The following is a 21551-nucleotide window of genomic DNA, read 5'->3' as shown; positions in this document are numbered from 1 at the left end:
AAAAGGTGCGCGGCCCCCCCCCCCCCCCATTTTGAAGCACTGGATGCTGAATACATAAGATACTGTGGGCACTTTAAATAGAGCAGCTCTTGGAGCTGCTTTAATTCAAGTGCCCCCTCCTCCTACCCGCAAAGCATACGTAAAGATGCTCAGGAAGTTCACTTCAAGAGCTATAGCACCTTGTGCATGAGTGGTTAACAAAATGTATAATGTATGTTGTAGTGCTTTGATGAAAACATGGGTTTATGTAATTCTGGATACCAGACATGAGTGAAGCTTGTGCTTATTCTATTTGTCCTTATATTTTTTCAACTCTTCTCTTTTTGCCAGGAAGTTTTCTGCTGCTTCATTATATTATGTCCTAGACCTAAATGCTAGGGTTAGTCTCTTTCTCTAAGGTCTTCATGCAATTATAAAAACTTTAACTACTTAATCACTGGTTGTATTATATCATGCTACTGCTTTAGAAGACTTCTTTCATAATTTTTTTTACTCTTTTCTGTAAAAATTAAATGATTTTTGGTCCTGGGCTTTTTCCCAAAGGAGGAAAATAAAATAGATATCAAGACAAAAATATTTTGTATATTTTCCCAAGTGCCTTTCTGAAGATTATTGGCTCTAGTAATATTTGGCTTGGTTTCAGGAAGTGAAATGAGCAAGCAATACCAAAAAGTAGGAAGTTAGAAAAATATATATTTTTAAAAGCTAATACAACATGTAATGGATACCTGCCCCACAACACAGCATTACCAAATGGAGAATAGGGTAGACTCACTCAAGCGGTCTATATCCCAAGTAGAAAACATTTCAAATAATTTTAGTTCTTTTGTTTATACAAAGCTAAGCTTTCAATAGTCTTGATCTCAGGCTCATCCCAGATTAAGAGTCAATAATGTAATTGCAAATGACAACACCGCTGGGAGCATCATAAAAGTAGAGCTTGGATATGTTCTTTGATTTGAATAGTTTTTAAGCCCTTTGCAGGCATCATAATTAAGACATGATTAACCAGTGATGAACCCAGCCAATGTTCAATTCAATTACTGGCATCATAAAATAGGGAATAAGTCATACAGTTATTACACAAATAATGTATAACAACTTTGTGGTTGATTTCCATCATACCATGAACTGAATATGTGGCTAGTCTCAAAGGCTCCATGTGCTCTTACAGCTGGGAGCCCCAGTCAGATGACTGGCACTCCCAGCTGTGGAGGGCAGGGCACTCAGCTTGGTGGTTTAGGGCAAGCCCAGCATCATGATCCCAGGCTCCCCCTGTACCAGCAATATGGCACTACTGGGATCTGATCCCATAATCGTGATTCCCATCATACATGTATAGAATGGCAGGAGGTGCAATAGCTGGGATCATGGTTCAGCTTTTAACTGAATGTCTGTCAGGGGCCGTAAGGCAATACGACTCCATAAACTAGTTTATAAGCTCACTCAGATGTCAGTCATTATGCCCATTGGAAGCATCAACACTGGTCACAGTTTGTTTCATCTTGTGCTGTTATTTTAAAGTGCAGAATTGTTTGAAGAGCCGTACGTTGTAAGATGTAAGCCAAGAGAGCATTCAAAAAAAAGTCTATTAAACTAGAACACTTACCATCAAACTCTGCTGGTCCTACCCCCACTATAATTATTGACATTGGAAGCTTTGAGGCCTTCAGAAGAGAGAGAAAAATAGATTTAATACAAAGCATAGTCTGCAAAAGTTATGCTGACTTGAACAATAATTTGATTAAAAATGCATATAATTTATTTTGTTGAGGCAGGAAAATTTTCCAAGGAAGATTCCTAATTTCAGCTGTGTAACCAATCTTGAAGAAAGAGAACGACGCAATGAATCCGAAAAAACTACTTACATCTGAAAAAACTACTTCACAGTTAGGGCGGCTAGGAGCTGGAACCAACTTCCAAGGGAGGTGGTGCTGGCCCCTACCCTGGGGATCTTTAAGAAGAGGCCGGATACCTACCTGGCTGGACTCATTTGAGTCCCGTTTTTTGTTTAGGGTTCTTTTGTTGTTCTCCCGCCCTGGCGGGGGGTTGGGCTAGAAGATCTATTAGGTCCCTTCCGACCCTAAAACTATGAAACTATGAAACCATGAATCATTTTGTTTCAATTTTTGTTTTGTTTTTTCTCCATGAAGTCTCTCAAGTAAAATGTTAAATGCAGTAAGTACTATTTGGGCAATGACAAGAGTACACAAATAGAATTAGACAAGTTTCCTACACTTGTTTATTAAGTGACTGCAATCAAAGATGCAAATGTTGCACCCAGTAACAGAGCCTAACCCTTAATTAGAAAGTTCAGTAAAGAACACAGACTTTCAAGCTACTGGGCGCATCTACATGTGACACTACGTTGCCATAGCAATGTGCTATAGCGACGTACTATCAATGGGCAAAAACCATGATGCTGCAGCTATGCTGCCATAGCAATACACTGCCTTCATTATAGTGTGCTGCTACAGCAACGTGCAGCTAAAAATAACCGTGTGGCTGGGATGGTGCAGTATAGGTTATTACGGGCTATCCAAAAAGAAGTACTAAATGACAACATAGTAACAATGGCGCCATATGGCCACATGTAGATGCACCCAGCATGTTGCTAGTTCAAACCAAACGGCTTCTTATATCTTTAAATATGGATTGTTTCTGTTCTTGGAGACTAGGAAATAATAATTTAATTTATTTTATGAAAGAAATGTTAATTGAATCAAGCAGCTAAGTCGCACAGAAAAAAGAAATCTGGATAAGTACAAAATAAAATTGTAAAACAGTTCAAGTTTTTACAAAGTACAGACATAATTTTACCCTCTCTCCTCTGCTTATTTTTAACATACACAGATGATGATATTTGGCTTTCACTAAACAAAATATTTGTAAATCTATAAGGATAATGTCAAGGGCAGAACATCTGCTAGTTTAAGAACCTAGAACTAGCTATCTGGAGGAACATAGCAATAATAATAAAAAAAACATCAAGCAAATATCATGCCTAACATCTGTTCTTTACTGGGACATACTTTTGAACTACAAACCTTTCGGTCATTCTATGCAGGACCTACATATTGGCTATAATCATAGATGTAAATTTTATGCCTATTCTCAACTCTCCTTCAGTTAAACCTTAATAACAACAATTGCATACAAACAAGCTAGTATGCTTTTAAAATGTTTTTCTCTCTCTCCCAATGTAGAATTTTTTCTTCCTCAGTAAACACAAACGCTTTTTTTTTTTTATATACACCAAAGTCATTTCTCACTCGTCATAACTCATAATATTGTGCATAGAACAGACCTGGATAAAAGCAGCTTTCCTGAGTGCAAGTAGGAAATGTTTCTTTATAAGTAGGAACCTTATACATGCTACTAAGGATGAAATGTGCAAAGTGGATTCTATGAACTTAAACTAGACCAGGAAGTTGACAGTAGTAAGATGAAATTGTTATGTAGTCAGTCTGTTCACTGAACACTACGTTTCAGTTCTAACCCCACATGCTGAAAACATACTGAGGTAGAGCCTGGAAGACTCTATACCAGGGTTACTCAACCTTTTGACCCTGAAGGCCAGATGAGAGGTATGGAGCTGGTCCATGGGTTGGACTGGGTCCTGGAAGTCCCAGTGCCTCTGCCTGGTCCCGTATACAGATATTGGGCTCCACTGGGTTCCACACTACCTCCACCCAGTCCCATATTTGGGGATAAGGCTTTGGGGGCCCTGCACCACCTCTTATAGTTTCATAGTAGCTAGGGTCAGGAGGGACCTGAACAGATCATCTAGCCTGACCCCCTGCCACAGGCAGGAATGAATGCTGGGTTCACAAGACCCCAGATAGGTGATTGCCCAACCTCCTCTTGAATTTGCCCAAGGCAGGGGCGAGGACCACTTCTCTGGGAGGTTGGTTCCAGATTTTGGCCACCCTAACTGTAAAATATTGCCTTCTGATCTCTAACCTAAACCTATTCTCCATCAGCTAATTACCATTGTTCCTTGTCACCCCAGGTGGTGCTGGGGAGAAAAGGGCTCTGCCTATTTGCTGTTGATCCCCCTTGATGAGCTTGTAGGCAGCCACCAGGTCCCCCCTCAGCCTCCTCTTGCCGAGGCTGAACAGGTTCAGGTCCCTCAGTCTCTCCTCATAGGGCCTGTCCTGCTGCCCTCTCACCAAGCGGGTGGCCCTCCTCTGAACCCTCTCCAGGCTGGCCACATCCCTTTTCAAGTGCGGTGCCCAGTACTGGACACAGTATTCCAACTGCGGCCTGACCAAAGTCGCATAGAGGGGGAGTATCACTTCTCTGGACTGGCTTGAGGTGCACCTTTGGCTGCATGACAAGGTATGGCTGGCTGTGCTGGCTGCGGTCTGGCATTGGTGGCTCATGTTCATTTTGGACTCAATAATGACTCCAAGATCCCTTTCCACCTCTGTGCTTTCAAGAAGGGAACTCCCCAGCCTGTATGTATGCTGTGGATTCCTTCTCCCAAGGTGCAGCACCCTGCATTTATCTACGTTGACCCCATCCTATTCTCATCTGCCCACTTTTGTAGTCTGTCAATCTAGTTCCAGCCTCTCTCCCCCTTCAAGTGTGTCCACCTCACTCCGCATCTTAGTGTCATCAGCAAACGTGGACAGCGTGCTTTCCACCCCCTCGTCCAAGTTGCCGATGAAGATGTTAAACAGTGTGGGGCCAAGGACTGAGCCCAAGAGCCGCTCTAATTAAAGCACTGCACTATCTCATGTATCAGTGTCCCCGCACTTCCAAATGCTGGCATGGATGCTTAAATTAAAGCTCATTAGCTCAAGTACTCCCACCACCATTTTGAAGCATGGGGATGTTAATATACAAGACGTGGGAGGCTAATGGAGTGTGGTAATTGCCACACTCTAACAGACTCAATTAATCGAGTCTGCTCAGATGCACTGTAATTACAGAGCATTGGAGCAGCCTCCATGCTCATGTACAGGCACCCTCTGTGTCTAGGAAAGAACTAATGTGTTACCTCTTCTGTCAGAATCCTATTAGTGCCTGGAGATGAAGTTGGACTGTATCTTAGTGATGGCTACCAGAGCTTGGCTGGCATATACTGAAAAAATAGATGTTGGTGCCTGCTGCCTTGAGTTTTGTGTTTATATAATGGGAACATGAGACAGTCCAGTTACAACTAAAAGAGAATTGAGAACCCAAGAGATTATTAGACAATGGCCTCTTCCTTCATGATATTCTTTACCTAAGCCACCCTTAGTGGTTGAGGTAAAAAAGACAAAAGATGTTTTTTACTCACTCCCAAGATGAGAGCTATAGCATGCCTCAAGCAATAACCTGTTCTTTACTTTCCAACTAGACAAATACAGACAGGTTCCTTAACAGGCTCCCAACTTTGCTTATCATGAACCCAAAGCCATCTGATCTAGACTGCATTCCCTTGGTTCTAAGTGTGCCACTTGCTGTGTCAGCTGCCTTTTCTTCCTGCTATAAAGCCTCAAGGAACAGAGCAAAAGCTTCTGTTCACAGTTTGATCATATCCTGAAAATAGAGAAACAAGGTTTATGGTCTACTGCATGACATGGAGTATAATGCATATTTTCTCTTGTGGAAAACTGCAGGACTGGGCCCCAGGGGCAGCTATGATGCCCCCTGGTGGCCATCTGTTTCCTGCCTGGCTCAAGCTCTACGATGGCCCTCTCTAAATTACTCTCCAGCCACAACTTGTTCTTAATAAAAATTAGGGAAGGGAGGCAGCCCATGGGCCTTAGAGTGAGTCTTAATTTGTTCGAGTCACCAGATGGTCCCTCCTGGACCCCACTTGTCTCTATTCAATACACAAGATTACTGGCCCCACCCAGTCTGTCTATGCCTCTCCAGGGCACTGTTTCCTTAAGGGCCAATTGCGTGGCTCTGTCCGTCCCTACACCATGCCCCAAGCCTCACAGATGTTACCACTTCTGATGTTCCCATCACTCAGCCTTTCTCTGGACTCTCAGACCCTCTGGGTCTGTCAATCCTCTCCTCTTTCTGAGCTCTTGGGCCTCCTGCTCCCCCTCTCAATCTCTCTCTAGGTTCCTGGACCCTCTGGACCCCCTCTCAGTCCCTCTTTAGGCTCCTGGACCCACTGTTCCTACCCTCAGCCCCAATCTGGGCTGGGGGAACTTTCTGGGTTTGCCTTGAGCCTGTGTTGAGCAGGGCTCAAGGCTTGTAACTCAAAAAAGAGCACTAACATAAAATAAAGGCCCACTTGTCTGCATGAAACCATTCCCTCTCTGCCCCAGCTGATACCCCCTTGTTCCCAGGCCTGCAGAGTGCTTTCCCCTATTTCCTAGTTCTTTAAGGAACCATGCTGCCAGAAGCTCCTCTCCTTCTGGCTCACAGAGCTGGGCTTATATAGCTAAAGCCTTAGCCTCTTCTGGTCAGGTGATCCTGACCAGAAGAGGAGTCCTAGTGGACTCCAAGATGAACATGAGTCGGCAGTGTGACGAAGTCATCAAAAAAGCCAATGGCACTTTATCGTGCATCAGCAGATGCATGACAAATAGGTCCAAGGAGGTGATACTTCCCCTCTATCGGGCGCTGGTCAGACCGCAGTTGGAGTACTGCGTGCAATTCTGGGCGCCGCACTTCAAAAGGGATGCGGATAACCTGGAGAGGGTCCAGAGAAGGGCCACTCGTATGGTTAAGGGCCTTCAGACCAAGCCCTATGAGGAGAGACTAGAGAAACTGGATCTATTCAGCCTCCGCAAGAGAAGGTTGAGAGGCGACCTTGTGGCTGCCTATAAGGTCATCACGGGGGCACAGAAGGGAACTGGTGAGTATTTATTCACCAAGGCGCCCCTGGGGGTTACAAGAAATAATGGCCACAAGCTAGCAGAGAGCAGATTTAGATTGGACATTAGGAAGAACTTCTTCACAGTTAGAGTGGCCAGGGTCTGGAACGGGCTCCCAAGGGAGGGGGTGCTCTCCCCTACCCTGGGGGTCTTCAAGAGGAGGTTAGATGAGTATCTAGCTGGGGTCATCTAGACCCAGCACTATTTCCTGCCTATGCAGGGGGTCGGACTCGATGATCTATAGAGGTCCCTTCTGACCCTAACATCTATGAATCTATGAATCCTCTTATTAGCCCCTCCCTCACCACCTGGAAGCTGCCTCAGATAACTTCTCCTCTTACAGTGGCAAGTGCACTAAGCATCCTGTTACACACACCCCTTCCAAATCAGATAAGAATCCAGATATGTTTATGCTATGCCAAGTGTCTGTACTGATGACCAGCTTTTCCTGCACTCAAAAAATCACGAAACTAAATTGACATGAATTTAACAAGAAATGTAAATACTGGATCTGAACCAAGATCTTCATATACAGATGTTTGGCAATTGCTAGCTGGATGTGGAGAAAGCATCGTTAGTCCAAGATCTGATGTTATCTTAGAGATGATCTAATATTTGGAAAGCTAGGTACTATGTTCTTCCATTTCTCTTTTGAGAAATAAAGTTTGTTTTGTATGAAAGCTTAAGCATTGAGATATTGTAAGGGCTGAAAATGTCCCTTCTATGAGTTCTCAAAACTAGGTTTCTTAAGGTTTTTGATAGTGGATAGTGGGCCATGAAATGTCCATCCATCCATAGAAAGGTAGACAACACATCTCTTTCTTTTGAAGAGAGGGATCAGATGGCATTTATGAAAATCTGTGTAGATGCTATGTACCCCCAAAGGTTATATTCTGTATATGATATACTGCTTGTTTATCAGCAGCTAAATTATTTCTGGATGACACTTTTGATCATGTCTCCAGTAGATCGTCAACTTTCACTTTTATCTTCTGAAGCTGAAGCTGTTTGAAGAAAACGATGCAACAATGGATTCCAGTATTCTATATGGAAATAATGACCTTCTTATGAACATGAGAGTGCTGGGCATGTAATTGTTTCTTGCTTTTTGTGTTGCAAAGAATCTTGTGCCGTTTTTGAAACATCTGGAATTAAAGAACAAATTCTCGGCAGCGTGAATGGAAGAAAAGAATTACTCTGGAGAAAGAATTAATGCATCCCCAGTATAATGAATGAGTTCTGTTGAAAATCCTTCGTTGACTTCCCCAACTACTGCAAGCATCTACTTTCTGAGATGTCTTATCTACAGACAAGAGCCAATCCAGACACACCCCTTAAAAATGAAGAAATCTACTCAGACTTGAGAAACTCAATTATAAGAAAAACTTTAAGAACTGGATGTTTTTGAGAGAATCTCAGTCTCGGAGAATCTCAGAAAAGCAAACATCACTTCTCTGCTAGAACTTGAGAGCATTGTCTTTGAAGGTAATGCAGCCTGAGATAAGGTAGCTTGAAGATACTCTTATGTAGGGTGACCATATGGGACAATATGAAATCTGGGACCCTGTCTGTCCCTCCCCTCCAAAGTCAGCAGTGCTGCTGCAGGCAGAGGCAGGGCAGGGTGGTGCAGCTCTGGTATTACTATTCAGGCAGCTAAGGAAGTTAATGATCCATGGTTCTTTACTTCACATTCATCTCCTCTTTTTAATGGTCATTCCACTAATCAAGCTAACCTATTTTAGGACAATTTTTCCGTCTACTAGGGCTTCCTGTTTTCACAACTCATGCTGCTCTACATCCCTGCCCTGTGCCCCACACCTGGGATGCTCATTTTAATTTTTGCTGGGACTGGCCTCTGAAATCAGGGACTGTCCCAGCCAAACCAGGACATGAGGTCCCCCTACTCTTATGGGAAGGTGAATTTTTTCCTGTCCAAATCCTAACTGAATTCTAAACAACAAATATTTAGAAAAAATACTGGATGTTAGCCTGCAGTTCTATTTTTTTCAAATGGACCAACAGTTGTGTTAAGTCTTGAGAAAGCTGATGGGAAAATCTAATATGAGCAATTCCCTGTTTCCATGGAAAATGGAGTCCCACTTGGATTTAGGACTCGTTTAAGGAAGAACTGTCGAGAATCCTTTGTCTCCATACAACACACATGGCAGGCTCCTAGTGTTCCCTTGAAGAAGAGCTTTCACGGGATTTTTTAAAAGATTTTCAGCTAAATGTCCATTAATTACTTCATCAGCTCTAATGCTTTTCTCCTCAGGATGGCTAAACTTAAAATGCTCTGAGGACAATACCTATCTTCCATCATCTCCTCAGAAATTACTCACCAGAGTGACCACTTTCACACAGCTCTGGAGCCCAGGGGAGGAACCCGCTATACTTTGTTCACCTCCCCCCCCACAACCAATGAATTCAGTAGCAAAAGGGAAAAGGGGGAACGAGCAGCAGTGTTCACCCCTACGCTCTGGAGCTGCACAAAAGCAGTGGCTCTATCTAGAGCCCATGCTGACATGCCAATAAGTGTCATCTTGCCTCCAGGCTGTAGGCTGAGCAGCACTGTACAGCACTAGCTAAACAGCAAATTTCCTCAGAGCAGAGATTTACTAAAGCTGATTGAGATTCAACTTTTGGTTTCCATGGGTCTGTATGCATAATTATTTTTATTTTCAAGGAAGAGCAGTTAATTTAGGATACTAGCTTATTGTCCAAAATATTCAGACGTAGAAAAACACTGCTTTGGCCTTATAGAAAGTTTAAAGAGTACTTACGTTAACTATGGACTCTTTAGTTTGAGCCATGTCTGAAATAACTCCATCTGTAATTATGAGAAGAACAAAATACTGGGAGCCATCTTTTACTGAAGCAGCATATCTAAAAAAATTAAAAAAATCCCAAAATATTTTAATAGCACTTAAAAGCCAAAAAACTTTAAACAAACAGATTAACATGAGAATCTATACTTTAAAATTATAACCAGCAAAGACTAAGGTAAAACTGAGAGTCTGTATTAGATCTCTAAAAGTAAAGACAGAAATGACTAAAACTGAGGAGGAATTTGCTAGCATATGAGTAGGAAATACTGCTATGGGCTGGAAACACTGTGGAACAATAAAGAATAATTAGGAATGTGCATATGGTATGAACATCTTGATAACTACTTGGAAGTATTTGTGAGTTTTGCAACAATTTGTTATATGACAGAGGGGGTGCACCTATGCATGCAAATGCTGCAGGATGAGTTTACTTTAGAGTAATTTACTCTCCAGTAAACTCACCCTGGGCAAGTGTCTATACATGAGTGCATTTGGGATCAGATATGCTCTCAATGGGAGCAATTTAGAGAGGGCTGCTCCCACCCTGCTCTGCCCCCCTGCAGCAGCTCTAGGCTACCCTTGGATGCTTGGCCTAGGGGCTGGCAGGGAGCACGGGGCCAAAGACAGCTGGCTCCTGGCAGGGGGTAGGACATTGCTCCCTGCCCCCGGGAGCTGCATGCTGCCAGGGTGGCTCCACCACTGAAGCCTGGGTGGTGACAATGTCTCCCTGCCCTGGCAGCAGGGAGCTCCCAGCCCTAGACCCTCATTTGGGGGCACAGGGCTTGGAAAGAGCTGTGAGGGAGGGGCAGGACCCAGTTTCCTGCCCTGATCTACCGGTGGGGAAGAGGGGGGCAGGTAGCAACAAGCGCCCAGCTGGGCAGGGTCTCGTTGCTAGCTGCCCCACCAGCGGATTGGGCCAGGGACCCGCTCCTCTCTCCACAACTCTTTCCAAGCCCCAATCCATGCCTCAATCAGGGCATGGGGTTGGGGAAAAGCTGCTGGGTTGGGACCTGCCTTGGACTGGAACAGTTCCTGGCCAGCCCTGGGCTGTGTGGGGAAGTCTGCACATGCATCCTGGAGCTGGCAGGGAACTGCCCAAAATGGGACAGTCCCCAGCCAGCTCCAGGCTGCACATGCAGACTTCCCCATGACGCCTGGGGCTGACCAGGAACTGTTCCTGGTCTGGGGCAGGTCCCAGCCAGTTTCAGGTTGGGCAGGGAACTCTCCCCGTGCAGGAAGCTCCTGGCTGCCAGGGTGGGCTCCACCACTAGAGCCTGGATGGTGAAAATGTCCCCCTGCCCTGACAGTATGGAGCTCCCAGTCCCCGCTTCATGATCATGATCGTGGAGCAGGGCCTGGGAGCTCCATGCTGCCAGGGGAGGAGGACATTGTCCCTGCCCTGGTATCAGGCATCTCCTGGGGGCAGGGAGCATCTCCCACACCCTGCTGTCTGGGCAAATTTGCTCCTGGTCAGCCATCTACACATACCTTACTGTGTAGTAATTATTCAGCAGTTCATTTGCTACTTGCATTTGCAGGTAGCAAATTAACTGGTGAGTAGAGCAAATTACTGTGCAGTAAGCATCTGCCTGTGTTGACAGTGGCACTTACTGTGCAGTAATTTGCTCTACTGTGCATTAAAGCATCTTGGGTAGATGTGCCCAGGCAAAATGAAATTAGCTAGTCTCTACATGATCTGCAAAGACTGTGGGAGAGCTACCTTGAGGTGTACACAGTAACACAGGATACAAAATTAACTGTTTCTTAGATAGCAGAATGAACAGTAGTAACAGTGTCAACAAGAACAGTATGATGCAGTTGCCATGCAAAATGCTATTGTTAGTCAGTGACCTGTACTCTGGCCAGCAGCCAGGGGTACTATTCAAGTTAGCATATAAAGCACTATATACAGTAGTTTCCGCACAATAAGGTAACAGTGCTTTTGCAGAGCTTAGCTTCTTTCCAGTAGACCCTTGGGTGGATAGCAGGGTTTACCCCAAACAAAAGAAGTCAAAAAGCAGTTTTTCTCCTTTGATAACTAGCCTCAGAATCTGTTCTTCTTTATTTGTAGGCCTCCACAGTTCTTCAAGTCTGGTATTTATCCTAAACACTTACTTGCAGCTACTCAGCCTTTTCTAAATGCCAGAGCATTATTTAGCTGACTTTTATGAAGTGCCAACACTACTGCTATCTTAAGTGATTAGCTGTAAGTAATGACAGGAAGGATTCTGGAATGCATCAAGGCAGAATCCAAGAAAATAAATGAAGGGATGAGAATACGCCACCACTAAATCTCTAAAAGAAACTTTAAAAAACCTGGAACTTGTATTTCTTTTAATAATATGCAGGCACCTATTCTAGATACCTTTGAGAAATGCTTGGATGCTTATCTTGCTGGGGTGATCTGACCACAGCTGACTTCCTGCCCCTTGGGCAGTGGGCTGGACCTGATGATCTTGCAAGGTCCCTTCCACCCCTAATGTCTATGAAATATGCATGAATTCTTCCAAGCTTAAGAGATAATGATGAAGAAAACAAATAAGGTTGTATTTCAACAGCCAATCAGTTCATCAGTACTGATGAAATCTGTGGAGTAAATCTCAGTAAGAAAAAAATATCACTGGACATCAGCATCAGCTGGGGCAAGGTATTCAAAAAAATACTAGGGAGGAAAGAAGTGGGAAGGGGGGAAGGGACTCACAAAACATTATATATTCGCTATACCAATTTTATTCTGATCTTATTCTCTCTGGAGTTCTGTTTTTAATCCAATGACTATGTAATGTAAAACAGAACAAACAGTCCAGGAACTAGACCCCTGATTTTTCATCTTTTTCCGAAAAAAGGGTACAGAGGCTCTAGGGTACAGAGACAAGCTCCTTCTTGCTTATTCTCATTCTGGCCCAATGATCTTGCATTGTTGGTTTCAGTGACCCGGCTTCAGCCAGCCCAGGAATTCCCTGGTACTCTCCTGGGAAATGGGAAATGCAGGTTTCAATCTGGTTCTTCCAATTTCTAGCTGAGTACTCTAATCACTAGCTTTTTAATATAATGTATATTATTGTTGTGCTTTGAACTTAACTCAATGCTGCCAGTAGGTGCTACACATACACAAACATGCCTGATTGATAGGGTTCCTTCTGGGATGTAAAACAAAATATAGAAAGCACTCTGCCTTGTATCTGGATCACAAGTTCTTAGGTGCCTACCTGCTCAGACTGCAGCTTCTCTGTATATAAGCAGGAGTCTAAGTTTAAGCAGTTAAAGTACCTTGTAGTCTGAAATAGAGGTGCTAAATTAATTTGAGTTGAGAATTCCTAAGTTACATATTTGAACTCAGGTGCCTTAGGCATGCTTAAATACCATTTTAGGTATATAAAGTACTTCTCTAATGCTTACTCTAAAGCATATATCAGATTCTCAGCAGAATACTCCTCTGGTATATTTGCCCTGTAGGTAGTTTTGGAGAGAAGGGATAAAGATTTCATTACTATATATGACTTAATGTGGTGGCAATTTATCAAGTAGATTTTTTTCATAATGGAAAAATGTTTGCAAAAGAAGGATACGAGAAAATTGTACAGAAATAACGTAATAAACACCCTACTACTCCTGCACATATATGATCCGCTTTTCAACCTCTCTCTTTTTTTTTTAATTTCAAGAAGAATTTAGCTCATTAAAACCTCCTGCAAACGATACCCATGCTAGATGGAACTGTTTTTCCTTTTTTATATGGAGAAAAGATGACCAATTGACAAACTAACTAAAAATAAAAATAGGCCAGATAGGTGAAAAAACAGATGAGGGAAGCATTGAAGTAACTGAATATAATCTAAGTTCACTGCTCCTTTAGCAGCTAAGAAAAAACAGAGGAACACGTGGGCCACTTTCTCAATTATAAAGTCAGAATCCTCCATAAGGAAGAGTAGAAAGAAGGAAAGGTAAAAGGCTCTTCATCAAAACTTTTCACATTTCATTGCCAAGAGGCACAATGCTCCACACGTAGGTACTAAAAGTTGAAAAACCTTGCATGAAAAATGTTCAGCTTTTTTAAATTTTCAAAGATATAATTTTTTCAGTTTTTGATTTCTCCTTTTCTGTACCTTTTTTCTTTTCTGTCATTGAATAAAACAAAATGTCTACATTTTATTTCATTTTATTTACTTTTTCATTCTCTCTCTCTCATTTTTTTCTTTCACTATAATCCACTTTTATGTTTATCTGTTCCTTGATATAAAACCCGAAGAGATCAACAGCAGCAGCGATACCTCATGGTCGAGGATGATCATTCCCAGGGGTCAAGTAAAGAGTTACAGATGAGTATGTTGATGGTTAAGAAGGCTGATCCTAGAGCCACAAACTCTGACAGATGCCACATGTAGTAGCTAAATAGAGAGTTGGACCACAGGTTTCTGGATCTTGTTTCCTTTTTTTCAGCTTGTGTTGTTTTTCTTGTCATTTTTTTGCCTCTGAGGAAAACCATCTCACCCTAGAGTAAAATATACTCTCTCTCACAAGGCATCGCCATGTAGCCTTGTCCCAGGCTAGTTCTTCCCAATCTGTGATGTCAATGCTACATTTCTTGATGTTCACTTCGAGAGTATCCTTGAAATGTTTCCTCTGGCCTCCAGGTGTCCTTTTGTCCTTGGCTGAATTCGGAGTATAGCAGTTAGCATTCCAGGCTTTACAGGTGGTCCCTGTAGGTCATCCGAGCTCCACAGCCATAGAGAAAAGTTGGAGTTAACACAGCCTTATATAGTAGGAGTTTTGTCCAAGTCCTGATGCTACAATCGTTGAACACTCGATGGTTCAGTCTCCCGAAGGCAGAGCTGGCATATTGGATCCTATACTGGATTTCCTCATTAATGCTGGCCTTTTTTGAGATGGCTATCGAGGTATGCAAAGTGTGGCAATCCATGGAGAGGCAGAACAGATCAAGGTCTATTCTAAATTATGCTGGCTTTAATGAAGTGTGGAAGTCCTTATACTTTCTAGGGCAGGTACAATAAAATCGCAACATATTCTCAGCCACACTCCCTTCCAAATCCACTACACTAAGGCAGGTTTAGCACAGCCAGAGAATCTGCAGCTGCCATCTCCAAAAGATTTCTAAGGTCTTTGTGTTGCAGGAGTGACACAAATGGGCTCAGACAAGGATCAGTCTTTCTTATATAAGGGTAAATTATGGCACACAGGAGACCTTTTTCAGAGATACCAAGTGCAACTGATGAGATAAGGATCTCTATTGTTACTGTATGGAAGGTTAACAACAGTAAGTGCCATACTGGGATATATCCATGGTCCATACGGCCCAGCATCCTGTCTGAGATGATGGCACAAGTCGATGCTTTAGAGAGAGAGAGAACTGAATCAGATCTATCTAGAGTGATCTATCCCCTATTCATCTCTCCTCGGCATCCACCAATATTGGTTTAGAAAAGCCATAGGGAACATTTCCAACTATTCAGTTTAAGAGCTATTAATAGAAATCATTAAAATCAGAGAGAAGTAAGGCTGGAAGGGACCTCCAGAGTCATCTAGTGCAACACCCTGCCTGAGGAAGGATGATCCATTTTTTAAACTTTTTTAATATAAACTTTTTGAAAGACTACTGTCAACCCTGACACAACACAAAACGTAACACTGTAACTTGCCACAGGTAAAGGAGGAGAACCACGGCACCCAATATCCTGCTTCTGTAAAAGGTTCTTAATATACATTCAAGAAATCCTAGGTAGGCCACCCGTCCCCCACCCTGCTACAGAAGAAAGCAAACCCCCCACAGTCCATACCAATCTGACCATAGAGTAAAATTCCTTTCTGACCCCAAATATACCAATCAGTCTGATCCTGAGCAGAGAGGCAAGACCCTTTAGGCAGGAACCTCGGGTTTTCATCCCAGCAGGAACAACGGCACATGCCAGTCAAAATCCCCAGCCTTGGCTTCAGCCAATACCCAATCCCTCTGAGGGAGGCTTAAAAACGTCCTAACATGTAGCAGAAATGGGGGGCAGGGATAACCAGTAAAGCTCAGAAGCACCAAAAATACCCATAGTAGAACATAGGCATAGCTATATCAAATCATCCCCAACCAGTGGGTGTCCAACCTCTCCTTAAACACCGCCTGTGATGGAGTGTCCACAACTTTCCTAGGCAGTCTATTCCACTGCCTCGCTATGCCTCACAAACTGAAGAAGCTTTTCCTCATATCCAACCTAAACCTACTTCGCACTGAAGAAGCTTTTCCTCATATCCAACCTAACCCTACTTCAATGCAAATTCAAGCCATTACTAATAGACCTATTCTCCTTGAGTTTGTCTAGTCCATTTTAGAATTTGGCTAAGCTATCTGCTTCAGCCACCTGTGCAATGATTTCCACAAGTTAACTATGTGTTGCATAAAAATACTTCCTCATGTTAAGTTTAAATGTGCCTCCTACTGCGTATTCTGCATCTCAGTGAATAACAATTCCCTGTTCACTTTGTCCCCATTCTTAATGGTTTTATAGACCATTATCATATCCTCCATCGGCCTGCTCCTTCCCAAACTAAAGAGTCTTAGCCTTCTTAGTTTCTCCTGGTATGGCAACTGCTCCATACCCCTGAGCATTTTGGTTGCCCTTCTCTGTTCCTTTTCCAATTCTACTACATCCTTTTTGAGATTCAAAGACCAGAACTGTATACAGTATTCAAGATGTGGGAACACTATGGATTTGTGTAGTAGTATGATAAGAAAATTCTGAATTACTATATCTGACAAACACAATATAAGGAGACGCTACATGGCTTGCATGAGAGCAGAAAATTAACTTCTGAGTTTAACTATTTCATGATAAAATTGAAAAATCATACATTTAGTTATCATAACATTGCTGTTAATATTTTTCAAATAAAAGTTATATTGGCAATATGTGAATCCATCTGGTTTTTCCAGAACCACTATTGTGATACTTACCTTGCTACATGATTAATTACAGGAGCAAAATTTGTTGGTCCATAAAGCTGTACAGATTTTAGACTCCTGTAATATGCTTCCATCACACCATCAATTCCATGACAGTAGGGATTTTGAGGGTTTCCATTCTAAACAAAACCAAGGAAAATTAGAAAAGATGAATAACTGAAATACTATGAAGCAAATATCACATAAGCAGTATCAGACAATTCCGCGAAAGGGTTAAGGGAGTATTTAACTGAACTGTTTGGGCATTTGAGACATTAAACCAATAGGTAATCATATTATGATCCATGCTTCAGAGTATTTTGTTACTTAATTTCTTATTTTTTAAAAATAAGGAAAAATATGATTGCCATATTCTGATGTATGGATAAAGTGCTAGTTGAAGGGAGGCTTGTTTAGTATTCTGCTCTGAATGAGCAAACTGATCCTGAGTCTGGTTGGACTTAACTCATAAAGATGACAAAAGGGACCTGTGGTTTCACTATACTGAACTGGTTGGGTCTTCTTGCTCATACAACTCTAAGCTCTATGAACAGTTTTTTACATGTCTCTAACACCCAGTACAATGAGGTGCCAATTTAATATTGTATTACAGATAAATAAATAAAACCCCAGGTCAAGGTTCCAAATCAAACTTCAAGTCTAGCAGTTACAGGAGATTTTATTTTACTTGCAAACTAGAGTTGATTTTACTAGTTGGTGTTTCAATTACTTACAGTCCTCAGTCAAGATGGTAAAGCAGTACTACTGCCAAACAACTAGTCCAGGATTCAAAAAGGGATTTATATGGTCTAGTTGTGTTTTAAGTCAAGTTTGATATTTCTTTGCCCTAATGTATGATTTCGGAAAGTCCTATTCTCAGAGTTTCAGTGCAGCTCTATGTATTCAAGCACTTTCATCAGAATGGACAGCAAAAGACAGCAACTGTGCATGCTTGGTACCCCTGCCATTTTGAACGAGATGTATATTTTAATGTTTAGATCCTACCTAAAGCCATTTGGGATTCACAAACTAGTTGTTGTGTTCCTAAATCCCCAGAGAAGCTCTATCCAGGTGATATAGTCAGCACACTCCTAACAGAAGAAGAGGGCCCACTCGCGGCTTTTCATATAGTCTAGTGCACGGGTGTACACACACACACACACACACACACACACACACACTATTGTAAATCCTGAAGGATATGAAATGAAATGCATCTGATTTAAGAAAAGAATTTATGGGCTATACTTGCTGGATGTAGAGGAATCATATTTCACTCTTTTAAAGCTATTTTTGCACTCTAGAGATGCTGTAATTTACATGATGTAAAGAAGAAAAAGAATATTGAACATTATAAACTAACCTGCAAACAGCATTAAAGTATTAAAAGAAATTGAATTAAAAGGGAAATCTTAATTGAATAATAAGATCAAATACAAAAACAGAATCCTGGAAATGATTAAAACAAAAAAACCCATCCAAAGACCTCCAGTGCTATCCAAAAAATCCTTAATGCCACTGAGAAAGTAGCTGAACTTCAGAAATACTAACAGACACTTGGAGCAGCCATCTGGACAGTCTCTCTCTCTCCTCCAGGGTTACCAAAAGTAGTGTAAGTACATTTGAGATTGTATTTTTGTTATGTTTTATTTTTAAGATAAATAATTGAAAGCTCCTTTATTGAGTCTGCACTTTTTCCAGTGATACCTCAAAGAACTACATTTTGGCATTTTAAATAAATAATGCTGCACATGTTTCTCTTGGTTACCACCGAGTAAAGTGACCTAAAAGAAATCTCAAAGAAAAACTTCTGGGCAATTAATTGCTTTGGATATTTAAACTAGTCCTTTTCAAGACAAACTAAAAATAGTAGGAAGTATTAATAGGACTGCCTCAAAAAATCTACTACTTACTCTTTGGGGAATTATTTAAAGTGTGAAAAATGCATTAGAAATATAGAAAAAAATATAATAATGACAAACAAATGTAACAGGGATTTTTAGTGATTTCATTGTGCTATTTAATAACTGTTTGCCCCAATACTGTTCTAGGTCAGTTGCTTTCAAGACTTTGCTGTATTCAGTATATGCATGGAACATCTGTTGTCAAATTTAATTTATAAAACTTTAAACTGTTTGTGTGTGTGTGGTTCTTGGAAAACTGACAACCAAGGATATATCTACATTGCACTTAGGGTGTGTAACTGCAGCTGATGCAAGGAAACCTAATGCTAGCTTTAATCTAGCTAACAATATGAAGACATAACAGCATGGACTTTGGCTAGGAATCACAGTATGTATCCACTCAGTTAAGTATAGCCCATGGTGAGGCCATGTCACCTTGCTTTCCTGCTGCAGAGTAACTAGATTAAAGCTAATGTGAGCATGCCTACCACATGCTGTAATCACACCTTCAACTGCAGTCTAAGCATATACTGAAGGCAGAATCCCAAATTGCAACTACGCAGCTGGAAAAGTGCCATTATGTATGCATACAGGTCTACTAAGCATGCTCAGTAGGCTGTACTCTGGGGAGGTATGTGGTGCTATACACTTGCCACAATATACACATAAGGTTAGGCAACTGCAATATTGTAGTTGCACTAATATTGGAGGGGAGAAGGAAAGGGACCCTCCCATGTTTTAGCACAGAAGTTAGAGCACTTATCCAGGGAAAAGGAGCCAGAGATACCAGACCTCCTCCCCCAGGGGAAGTTTGAACCTGTGCCTTATGCTTTTTAGTGTAATTCTTTAATCATCAAGCCACATCTTAGGTATTATGTAGGGCCCTCTCCCACCTCCTATTAAAGCTGGCCCTATGAGCAGGCAAGAGAGGACACACGTATAGCCAAGAAAGGGAACAAGGCAGAGACTCAGTGGCCGCATCTGCATGAGGCACTAACTGTGCAGTTGCTACTGCGCAGTCATTTAGTACTTGCATACCCAACTACTAAATGACTGAGTGGTAACCAGCATTACTGAGCAGCAGCATCCCCACATGGCTTCTTGGTGATGCCGACTACACAGTAGTTCATTAGTACTTTGCAGTAGCATTGTGTCATGGTTCGTGCCACACAATGATACTGTGCAATAAGCGTCTCATACAGACACGGCAAATGAGATGCATGATTTCCTGGATGGGATGCAGTCCTGGATTACAGCTTGGGTTCTTGTTCCTAGTGGGACAAACTTTTGCAGTGCTGTTCATCTGTTTTACCCAATGAATAATAAATGCAAAGTGCAGTGACTCAGCTTCAAGAGAACGGCTGGAAACAGGACTAGCCTGTAGCCTGATGGTTAGAGCATTGGGCTCGGAAGCAGGATAGGGGAGCCCCCTACATGGGCAGGCAATTCTATTTTGCCAGTAGGCATAAGAGAATCCAAAATTATCTGTAAGTGCCAAAAATAGCAGTTATGTGGCTGGGTAACTCCCATTTAGGCACATAAAACTGGAACCTGCCCTAAGTTTACTGATTTGAAAAGTGCTGCCCAGGGAAAAAATTACCCAACAAGAAACTAGTATTAAAATCAATTAGGTAAAGCTCTCTGGACTACATAAAATGCAGTAAGTTTTATTACATTCCACTCAAACACAGTATCAGGTAAATGTGCAAATTTAAAAATCTAGCCAGCAGCATGACAATTTATAAATGTGGTTCATTCATTTTCTCTTACATCCTATTCAATTATTTCTAGGGCCATTTAGTCTAGTCTAATGTGATCACCTGTCATAATAGAGACACTTGGCTCCTCACAAGTTGGAGAGAAGAAAGGTATATCTTCAGTTCAGTATATCCTCAAAATGAAGGCCTGGAAGCATTTCACCTGTGACTCAAACTGCTGCAGCTAAGTCCAAGGAAGATTCCCTTTCCTTGCTCTTTTGTATTTAAACAACCATGGCTATCTGGCTGCCTGTCAATAACTTGGTGGGGAAGAGGACTCCTAGAGACTTTGGACCATGGAAGTTGATTTCCTCCTGAAAGCTAATTGTTCCAGCAGGTGATATATTTTCTGCTGTTTTATTGCCTGTATGTTCCAACTATAAAAATATACCGCAGACAAAACTGCAAACTCATTACAGCAGGGATATCAAACTCATCAGGCCCTGTGGGCCACAAGTGGTGCAAGACTTGATTGGGCCCACAGACTGGCCCCATGCAGCACATGCCTTGAACTGGCCCAGTCCACTCTGTGTAGTGCATAGGACTGAGGCCAACTGAGGGACACCACATGTGGTATGCAAGTCCAATCCAAATCCACAGATAGCACCATAGGCCATGTTATAAGGCTTCATATATCTTTGATATCCCTGTGTTACAGTACTCAAAATTTACCATATTAAAAGGAATTCATATATGCAAAACTACAAAACCAATCTTCGTTAGACACAGGACCCCTCTACATGTAAAGGGCAGGTCTAATGCGTATTTCAAACAATTGCGCTTCCTGCTATGCCATACGTGCATGGCAGGAGGTGTAATTGTGTGGCTCACGTATCAGAACCCAGCATGCCTTATTGCTGGTACAGAAAGAGCTTGATTCTGGGCTCCCCCTCTACCGGCAAGAAGCAAACTCCTACATCTGGAAGCCCCCTCACACTCCTTGCCCCCTGACTTGCAGAGGCTTCAGCCACAGTGGCACCCCACATACAGCTACAGGTAAAGCCCCCAGGGCTGGAAGATCATGGCTGTTATGATCTCCCACCCTCTGGGGCATGTGAAACCAGCAGATGCAATCTCACAGCCCCCAGGGGCTCCATAAACCTCTGGAACTGGGAGTTTGCAGCTGTGCCCTGCAGCTGCCAGGACCTGGCTGGGTCCCGGCATTGGGAGGCATGCTGCTGGTACTCTGTGTCTGCAGCTGCAGGGCTCTAGGTCCTGACAGGACTCAGAGTCAGCAACTGCTGGGGCTGAGAGTTCCCTTAATTGTAGCTTGGGCTGGGCATGGTGCATTCCTG

The 21551-nt window shown here is 42.4% G+C and overlaps 1 protein-coding gene across 1 annotated transcript in view; it reads right to left on the bottom strand.

Moving 5' to 3' along the window:
* Positions 1-21551, bottom strand: part of CPNE8 (copine 8) — a 185958-nt gene that overhangs the window by 14466 nt on the left and 149941 nt on the right. Inside the window, exons 16-18 of the mRNA XM_025209700.1 lie at positions 16608-16735; positions 9605-9707; positions 1610-1667 (exon numbers count right to left, since the gene is read on the bottom strand). Of these exons, the coding sequence (XP_025065485.1) occupies positions 1610-1667; positions 9605-9707; positions 16608-16735 (289 nt within the window). The remainder of the gene's footprint in view (positions 1-1609; positions 1668-9604; positions 9708-16607; positions 16736-21551) is intronic.

The sequence above is a fragment of the Alligator sinensis genome, unplaced genomic scaffold (genome assembly GCF_000455745.1).
Source record: "Alligator sinensis unplaced genomic scaffold, ASM45574v1 scaffold9_1, whole genome shotgun sequence".
NCBI classification, from domain to species: Eukaryota; Metazoa; Chordata; order Crocodylia; family Alligatoridae; genus Alligator; species Alligator sinensis.
The sequence above is the reverse complement of the archived record's forward strand: the minus strand, read 5'-3'. Positions and strand labels throughout refer to the sequence as shown.